This window comes from Bombyx mandarina, chromosome 01 (genome assembly GCF_030267445.1).
Source record: "Bombyx mandarina strain Sakado chromosome 01, ASM3026744v2".
Classification (NCBI taxonomy): Eukaryota; Metazoa; Arthropoda; class Insecta; order Lepidoptera; family Bombycidae; genus Bombyx; species Bombyx mandarina.
In genome coordinates, this window is record NC_143208.1 from 8,712,857 (window position 1) to 8,723,164 (window position 10,308).

A 10,308-nucleotide genomic window follows, 5' to 3' on the forward strand; every position below is an offset into this window, starting at 1 on the left:
ATGAATGTCATTGAAGATCCTGGGGGGACAACCCCACAGGTGTCTCATGTTGTCACGATTAATAATGATTGCTCGGAAATGGAAACTGAAAGCTCTTTATTAGACACAGATGCTTCAGAAACCAAAAGTAATACAAGTACTAAACGAAAAAGAGTCTTATCTCGTAAAATTTGTAGGCATTGTAATAAAAAGAGGAGACGTCATAAATTGCCTTCCGATGTTGTTTGCGAAAGTGACTGCCACTGTAAAAATGTTATGAAGAAAGAGTCGTCAACAGTTTTTAAGACACCTCAATTAGCACCCATCCCAGCGTCACAGCCCAAGCAGATTGATGTTACTAATACCAGTCTAACTGAACCTCGCACACCAGTCGGTAGGAAATTATATGAAGCATGTGATTCAGCTCCTTACACCATTCACATCCAAAAGTTACAATCATGTCCAAATGACAATGTTTCTATCAATCCAATTTCTTTTGGCCGTTTCTTAAAAAATAAATCCATTAAAAACATAGTTAATGGAAGCCTGAAAAAAATAGGTAGAAATAGATTAGTTTTAGCTTTCACTAACTATGCAGACGCAAACTCTTTCTTAGAGAATCAAGCAATAAAACAAATTAATTGTAAAGCCTTTATTCCTACCTCATCTGTAACACGTATGGGTGTAGTCAGAGGAGTACCAACAGAATGGTCCGAAGACGAAATCATAAAAAATATCACTGTGCCTTTTGGATGTGGAAATATATTAAAAGTACGCCGAATTAATAGGAAAAATGTGGTAGAAGGGAAGACAAATTATGTTCCAGTAGAGACAGTGGTTCTCACTTTTGATGGCCAGGTTTTACCCAAGAGAATATTCCTTTGTTCCCTTCCAGTTGATTTATACATATTCCCAACAGTTCAATGCTTCAACTGCTGCCGCTACGGTCATATTAAAGTCCAATGCAGATCTACTCCACGTTGCTTTAAGTGTGGTAACAATCATTCGGGTGATAGTTGCAACATTGATGAGGATGATGTAGTATGCTGTCTATGCTCAGGCTCACATTATGCAACCAACAGAAAATGTCCCGAATTTAGTAGACAAAAATCTATAAAAGAATTGATGGCAAATAATTGCATTTCATATGCTGAAGCTTCCAAGCTACACCCACCTGTGACAAAATCCTATTCGGATGTTTTAACATCCATTGCAACCCCTTCATCTCCTTTAAAAAATACTTTTGATATATCTAAAGGTAATAGTAATAAAACAAGCACTTCTTATAAAAAAACAGTATTTATTCAGTCAAATAGTGTTCCTAAACAGTATAGTAAGGGCTATGACAAACAAGCTCATGCCGCACTAACCAAAGACTACGACATTCCTTTGCCCACAATTGGCTCACTCAATGAAAATAATATGCCTTTATCAAATATGTCAACTAGGGATCTTATCATTGTTTTAATTAAATCATTAACTCAATCCAAAAATATGGTTGAACCGTCCAACGCTGCTATGCTAAATGTAAGTAACCTTTTTAATAATAATATCAATAATGGATCCATCAACAATACTTCAGTGGAATTGCCGCAGTATTAACTCTAAAAAAAGTGATATTTATCACCTTATAAATTTGTATAAACCAGTTATCATTGCAATACAGGAAACTTGGCTAAAACCAGGTTATAACTTCAAAGTTTCCCAATATTTATGTGTAAGAGAGGATAGAACAGATGGCTATGCTGGTGTAGCTTTACTTGTTCATAATACAATACCTTTTGACCACATTCCTATTGCAAACCATAGCATTGATTTCTCTATAATAGCAGTAAGTATTAATAAAATATGTTTTGTTTCGGTGTATATTCCACATCCTACATCATCAATCTTTGACGAAATTGAAGTAATTATATCACAGCTCCCAAAACCAGTTTTAATAGTAGGGGATTTTAATGCACAGCACCAAGCTTGGGGTAGCACCAATTCCAGTTACTATGGTGCAAGAATATTGGATATACTGGATTCTAACAACTTTTGCATCCTAAATACAGGAGTCGCAACACGGCGCACTCAGCCCCATGAAGGTATCAGTGCTCCAGATCTATCGTTAACCACCCCTGGCTTAGCTTCCTTACTGACTTGGAAAACACTTTCCTCTACATACGACAGTGATCACTACCCCATATTAATAACTTTGCCCAAAAAATTAGTTAGAACAAAATTTAGACGCCCACCAAGACTAAAATACAAAATATGCAATGATACTGACAGTGACAGATGGACAACGTTTCGTGAGCATGTTGCAAAGAAAGTGTCCTCGCTCCCTCATATAAAAAAAAAAAATCATTCCGTTTGTGCTGATGCTTTGGCCTTGGCTATGATAGAGGCTGCAAACCAAACATTTCTCATTAAAAAATCAATTAATAATATACCTTCTCCTCCGTGGTGGGATAGTGAATGCTCAGCGGCAGTGAAAGAGAGGAAAAAAGCTGAAATAAAATATAATGAATGCAGCACTACAGAAAATTTTGATAGTCTAATCATGATAATTAATAATACCCGTAAATTATTTAAAAAAAAGAAATGGGATAGCTGGCGAGCTTTTTGCTCATCTTTAGCCCCTGATGTTCCTCCATCGACTATTTGGCAAAATATCCGTAGATTTAGGTCAGCATTTAAGGAAACCTTGCCACAGTTTCTTGATGAGTCTGTGGCAGATAAATTCTTAGACAAGTTAGCCCCTCCTTTTACTCCACAAATGCCCATTTTATCACCTCACCTTTCTTTTTTTCCACCATTAAGTAATTTTGCTGATCTCGCTTCTCCTTTTAGTGTTATAGAATTAAAGGGTGTGTTATCTTATGTAAAAGATTCTGCACCAGCTATTGATGGTATTCCATATTCTTTCATTGCACATTTAGGCGACTCAAGTTTGAATTATCTGCTACATCTTATCAATTCCACCATAACTTCCGGAGAAATCCCGGCTTCATGGAAAATTCACGAAATTATCCCTATTTTAAAACCAAACAGAGCTCCATCAGATCCTAACTCCTATAGACCTATAGCCCTTGCCTCAGTTCTCTGTAAACTAGCGGAACATTTAGTGAAAAATAGATTAGAATGGTATCTCGAAAGTCAAGGTCTATTGTCACCAAGTCAGTATGGATTTAGGAAAGGAAAAAGTACCATGGATAGCTTAGGTATTTTTTCTACAGATGTAAGATTAGCTTACTCAAATAATGAATCTGTTCTTGCAGTCTTTCTAGATATCTCTGCCGCATATGATAACGTTGATCTTCACATCTTAAATACAAAACTATGTAAATTAAAAGTGCCTCCAATTTTCTGTAATTTTATTCATAAACTTTTCTCTGAAAGACAAATACAAATAAATATTGATGAGTCTAATGTTATAACAAGGCTTACATGGAAAGGTTTGCCCCAAGGTTCGGTGCTGAGTCCACTTCTTTATAATGTATATACCTTTGACCTAGAATCTCATATTTCTAGTAAAGCCAATATTCTGCAGTATGCAGATGATTTAGTTTTATATGTTTCTGGTCGCTTTGTAAATAAACTGAGTTATTCTCTAAATTGTGCTCTGGAATTTTTGAAACTATGGCTGGATAACAACTCCCTAAGTCTTTGTGTAAACAAAAGTTGCTCAGTATTGTTCTCAAGGATGCGTTTACCGCCACCATTTACACTTTTGTACAATGAACAAATAATACCCGTAAAAAATGAAGTAAAATTTTTGGGTATCATATTAGATTCTAAACTGTCAGGATTATCTCACTGTTATTATGTCTCCACTAGATGTGAACGATTATTAAACATATTACGATGCCTCTCAGGTGTTTGGTGGGGATCCCATCCCTTCACATTAAAACTCTTATATAATGCAATTATAAGAAGCATATTAGATTACGGGACATGTTTTTTAGAACCATGTAGCGTTGTAGGCTTAAGTAAGTTAGACGCCATTCAATCTAAAGCGTTGCGTATTGTGACCGGAGCTATGAAGTCCAGCCCTGTTAATGCTTTGCAAGTAGAATGTTTAGACCCCCCATTAAAATTACGCAGACAGTTTTTATGTGACAAATTTTTATTTCGAGCTCTCCAATTTTCTAACCATCCTCTCTATCATAAACTAAAAAAAATGTCAGAAAAAGTTAAATGCTCTTCCTATTGGTCCCATAAATCTCCACCGTGCTTAGTTATTAGTTTCCATAAATTTATTTCATTACAAGCTCCCACTCATCGCTCACAGTTTCTACCTATATTTTCCGACAGCTACGAAGCTCTTGTCAATCTTCCTAAAATAAATTTTACTTTTGAAATCCTGAAGAACCACCAAAACGCTAACACTGAAATAAAATTTGTAGCGGATAGAGATTGGGCAGACTGGCACTATATCTACTGCGATGCGTCTAAACACGCACTCTCTGGCACAGTTGGAGTAGCTGTTTATCATCAGCAGTATAATACTCACCAAAAAATAAAACTACCCCCCGAAACAACAGTGTTTTCTGGAGAATGTTTTGGTATTCTAAAATCTCTAGAATATATTCTACTTGCAAAACTTAACAAATCCATCATCTTCACAGACTCGAAAAGTGCTCTACAAGCTTTGCAGAAATTTCCTTTCAAATCTTGTTTAACCTGTGTTTATATAATGGACTGTCGACAGCTACTTCTAAATTGTAAGCTCAAAGGTTATGATGTTCTTTTTGTGTGGATACCTGGCCATCACAAAATACTTGGGAATGAAATAGCTGATAAATTTGCGAGAGATGCGATAAATAGTGGTGATATGTCACCTTACAAAAATGTTGTGTCTGACCTTCTTTCCACTCCTAAAGACCATTTACTGAGGTCTTGGGAAAGTATTTGGAATAGCTCTAGCTGCCATAAAGGCCGTTATTATAAAAATATACAGCAACGAATTCCTCTAAAAATGTGGTTCTGTAAAATTAGTCTATGTAAGCTTGCAACTTCCTGTATTATAAGAATGCGATTGGGACATGTTTGTACAGCTTCTCACCTTGCTAAACTCGGTGTCATTAACAACAGTTTGTGTGCTTGTGGCGTTGGTGAGGAGGACTTGAATCACATTTTCTTTGGATGCCTCCTACGTGACTGTTCCTCATTCATAAATTCCCTGATAAACCTCCGGGTTCCTCTTCCCACATCAATCCCTACATTATTAAGTACTATAAATTCTGATTTGTATAACTTGATATCAATTTTTTTATTTAGTAATAATATTAAAATGTAAACAGTTTTAAAATATAATATTCTTTTTATTTATACCCAATCACTATATATTATGAACTCTTAGGCATTATTATATATTATTATCCTATTACGTACATATCCTTTCCAAATTTCGAACCTTCCAATTGATTCCTAAATAAAACTGGTTTCCCTACCTTTTCCACACTAGTAGTGGCAAATGCACAAACCGTGCGAGTCAAAAAAAAAAAAAAACAAATATTTTTATTCACTGCAAGCAAAATAGGTGAATGAAGTTAGCCCCTCAAAAAAATTTTTCTTTCCTATTTTCTAGTTATTTTCTATTAATTCGTTTGTTCATCATTTGTTCTTGATTGTTCACTGTTAATAATTGTTTGTTCTGCATTTATTTATTTTAAAAAGATTATTAAAAATATATGTACAAGTTAGCCCCTCGATTGCAATTCTTAATATTTTTTCGTCCTTAATGACTCGTAAATATTCATTTTCGATTGTTCTTATATAAAACACGTTTGTTCTCTTTCGAAATTACTCGTTTTTTGTTTAATTTACTATTTTTATTAGTTGAATAAATGTATGCAAAATATGTGTACTGCGCATGCGTCAACTATAATGCCTAAACTTTGTACCGTCTACGCGGTTTTAATCGAGAGAAAAAAAAACAAATATAAATCCTGAAGGAGCAATTTATTGGTATGTATACAGTTTAATTAAAAAAATTAAAAAAGAAGTAAATGAAATAATGTACATTGGCGTAAAGTTAGACCAAATACATTTTTTCCATCCTCCTACCTATCGTTATGAAGGTATAAAAAAGATTAAGTCAATAATATGTTCATTATTTATCTTTCAAGAGATAATGTAGGTATACATTATAATAACTTTTTTACACAGTCGAAATTATATTCCTAACATTAGTAAAATAACATTTTAATATTTTTTTTATAGGTTATGTATTGAAAGTGTTGGAAAATTATTTCATGTTTTAGCTGGAAAACGACATTGAGAATTATATGCAATACAAGATAATGGGCTCCATCAAATGAATTCGAATGAAACCAAACTATTTACCATCCAAATTCGATTGTCGGGCAGATAGAAAACGAAAATTCACTCAAAGTGAACCTCGACCTGCATTTGTGAAACGGCAAAGACTCACTATTGTCAAGGAGATTGAAGAGACGACTAAAAATGAGATGTGTTATATTATTATACCTTTGCCATCTTGTAGTCAAGGTAGGTGTAACTGTCAATAATTAATAACACTCACAGATCTCATAATCAAATAACAATATCAGAAAAAAGGAGAATAGTTAGTTAGTTAGTGGAAGTAGCCAAAATGGGCAAGTGGACCTCAGTTCCTATTACATAAGGTACTAGGAAGTTTGTGATAATGAAAATTTATCACAGTGTAATATCACTTACTTACTTTAACAGTGAAGGAAAACATTGTGATGAAACCTGCACACCTAAATGTTCTTAGGATTTTCTTAGGTGTGTAATCCACCAACCAGCACTAGGCCAGCGTGGTGGACTAAGGCCTAAAAACCCTCTCAATGGTAGTGGAGGCCAGTGTCCAGCAAGGGGATATATTATATGGGCTGATGATGATGACTAGGAAGTTACATACTACTACTACTACTACTACAGTACACATATAATCCTATATATTTACAAACTATAAGTTTGTTGGGTACCTAGAAATTGCTAACATTATTTCATATTTCCAGATGTCCAGCCACTTGAAAATAGGTGTAGTAATGACAAAGCTATCCAAGTAGCTCCAGCACAGGAACACAAAGGCAAGGCAAGTGTGTATTGCCACATCACCCCTAAATATATCTGAAGCAAGTACAAGTAAACAATCAGAACCAGCAAAAAGAAAAGTGTTGTTCCTGAGGACAAATTTGACAGTGATGAGTCAAATGCACCAGCAACAGAAGGATCAACAGTTGACTATGAGTCATCTCTCTATATCTCCACTCCATCAAAGACTTGTGCACTGCAGACTATAGCTCTCAAGAAGACTAAAAAAGTTGAAAAAATGAATGTGTTAACAATTTTATCTAAAGTGAGAAATAAACCACGTTTATATATTGGTCTTCCACAAGAATTATATTTCATAATAGGCTTGATTGAGAAACATACAAATGTTTCTGAACAAAATATTATATTATGTTTGATGAGAATAAAATTAAATAGAACATTCTCTCAATTGGCTGATGATTTCGATCTATCTGTAAGTCAAGCAAGCAATATATTTTTCAACAAACTCCCAGAAATTGCAAATGTAATATCACCCCTTGTTAGAGTATAAAAAAAACAATACAATAAATATATATGCAGGAAGGATAATTGATGTCAACTTGGTGGAAAATAGAAAGTTTTTAGATAGTTTGCCACCTACAAGACTCTTTAATTAAATAAGTAATCCTTACTTATAAATAGGAATTTTTGTAAGTATTTTCACTCTTCATTCAAAAACTACTGAACAGATTTTAATAAGACTTCTATGCTGGTCTTGAATGGCTAGCAACTCATTATTATTTTGATTCTGTTTTCCACAAATCTGCTAAATATGGGCTTATATATATGAAAAGGAATAAAGATTAATGTTATGTAACCTTTGTACCTGTATGTTAAGAATAATTTTTAAATAAAACATATTTAAATTGAAATATTATTTTTATTAAATCACATTCACTTTGTACACATCAATATTTTGTACTCCCTAAAAGGAAAATAGGTATGAAGATTTTTTAAAGTATTTAACATTACATTTTTGTGTAAGATTAGAAAAATGTTATTCTTCCAAAAAGAAACTACATTACCTAACAACTGTGCAACTTACTCGGGATCAAAATCAATACTAATTATAGTGACCTGATTATTTTTTTCAAAGTTGCTGTTTGCTACACAAAAGTAGCAAGTTTTACTTTTAGTATAATACATATGCATTTGAACTTGTGCATAATATCTTTCTTTAATTTTTTTTTGCCATTTTTTTTATGGAAACAGCATTACTCACTTTATAGCAACCCTAACGCCTGCCGCGTCGGCAGCCGCGTCTGATCGCGCGCCGCGACCAATCAGGGACTCTCGTTGTCGGTTCCCGGCGCGATTCAAAGAGTAGCGACCGAGTGGCTTTCCTTTTGGAAAGCCGCGCGTGCGCCTTTACTGGCGCCGAGAGTTCACCCGCAACCACCGAAGCATACACACGAGAATACGTCCGCACCTCGCTCGCTACCATTCCTTTTCGAACTTGTTTGTGGGACCCTCTGGAGTATTCATACCCAGTGCTCCAGCTGGACAACACAAAACTGGCGCCTCAACGTGGTAAGGAGCACGTGTCAACAATAGTAGAGGCACTACAGCGGAGCCAAACAGAGGTTTTGAAATCATTATTTGAAACGATACGGCACAACACATCAACACCAGTGCCCGCATCACATGCACACGCGAACTTCGCCCGATGTACCACGCGCTTTAGTGGGACTGCAGGTGAGTCGCTTGATGCCTTCCTGGATGCGGCCGAGGCCTATCGCGACTGCTCCGACATCTCGGATGAGAACGCTGTCCGGGGATTGTCGATGCTGTTGTGCGGCGACGCCGCCGTCTGGTGGCTGGGTGTGAAGTCCTCCATATCTTCGTGGTGCGATGCCGTCTCAGCCCTACGAGACGCTTTCAGTGATCGCAGACCTCCACACCGTATATACGCTCAACTGTTCAAACGAGGTCAACAAAACGATGAAAGAACGGACCGTTTCATCGCTGCGACGCGTGCTCTTCTCGCGAAGCTACCTGCCGGCGACCTAAGCGAGAAAGTCCAGCTGGACATGATCTACGGACTCCTCAGCCGCCGCGTACGGGAGAGACTTCGCCGCGACGAAGTAAGTTCATTCGACGTGCTCCTGCAAAGAGCGCGCCAAATTGAAGACGCGACGGACGAACTTCGCTACGAGCACGATGCCTCAAGACCAACGGGAGAATTAGCAAGAAAACCATACGAGTCGACGACCGGCACCGGACGCACCCGCCCTCCGCCAGCAGTAGCAGCGCGCACGGCCGCGTGCGCTCCGAGCGGCGCCGCCCCCGGCCACGAGCCCGCGACGCAGCCGCCGCTTGTTACCGGAACGCCGCGTGTATTTGACTCCGTCGAAAAGAAGCGACGCCCGAAATGTTCGTATTGCCATTTCTTCGGTCACGAGAAGAACCAGTGTCGTAAATTAGATTCAAAACAAGGTGATCAATCTCATACTAACTTATTTAAAAATAAAACTCACTCGAAATCTAGTGAAAGTGAAGTTAAAAGTGATCAGTCATTTTATTGTGTCGATTCAAAAGTGTGTTTTGAATTTGAAAACGCCAAATCAGTAAAAGACCATATTCATAGTTCTAATTTAGTGCATGAAACTTGTATACCTATTTTGCCAAATAGTGATGCATGCACTGATACCTACACACAGTATAAACAGCGGCGAATTCCACAAAATTATAATTTTGCTGCCCATAATTCAAATCGTTCGCGGTTTAAGGTTATTGATAACAGTGATAATTCCGATCGACCTCATATTGATCGCCCAGGTTCTTCTCGAGAAAAGAACCACAATATCACTGCATGCAACACGAAATGCATAACATGTAATCGATCGAGTGACGATAGCCAAAATAATGATAGTCCGAGCGAAAACATTACTCATGTTAACCCTTCAGCCGTCACAACTAAAAATGTTAACTCTTTGGTTGCCGAACGTAAAAATGATAATTTTTTTTTCAACAAAAATAATAATTTGGATATGTTTTCTAGCGTCGACGGACATCTTTGCCGCAATGCCAATACAAACGGGCAATGTCAAACATTAACCTGCGCGGTCGCAGAGGATTCAAATTTTGTTCATCAAAGATGTCCGGGCGACAGTAAGATTTGTATACCATTATTTGAAAATTATTGTGATAAAAACGGGATAAGCCCGAATTTTCCGAAATATGGGAATAAGCGTGATGTAATGGGATTTGATTGTTTTTATGGTTGCGGCGGAGATGACGATCTTGCGGGACTCCCTATTG

The 10,308-nt window shown here is 36.8% G+C and overlaps 1 protein-coding gene and 1 long non-coding RNA gene across 2 annotated transcripts; both read left to right on the forward strand.

The window, feature by feature from the left end:
• LOC149503520 (uncharacterized) lies at positions 1–2,232 on the forward strand. Its single transcript, XM_089727028.1, has one exon. The coding sequence runs from the start codon at positions 1–3 to the stop codon at positions 1,579–1,581; it is 1,581 nt and encodes a 526-aa protein (XP_089583154.1). The 3' UTR covers positions 1,582–2,232.
• A 3,202-nt stretch (positions 2,233–5,434) lies between these two features.
• On the forward strand, positions 5,435–7,919 carry LOC149503521 (uncharacterized). Its single transcript, XR_016323380.1, has 2 exons — positions 5,435–6,477; positions 6,972–7,919. It is a non-coding gene; the product is annotated as an uncharacterized LOC149503521 (long non-coding RNA).
• The last annotated feature ends 2,389 nt before the right edge of the window (positions 7,920–10,308 follow it).

Coding starts and splice junctions, on each gene's coding strand:
- LOC149503520 (XM_089727028.1), top strand. CDS start 1: ATGAATGTCATTGAAGATCCTGGGGGGACAACCCCACAGGTGTCTCAT.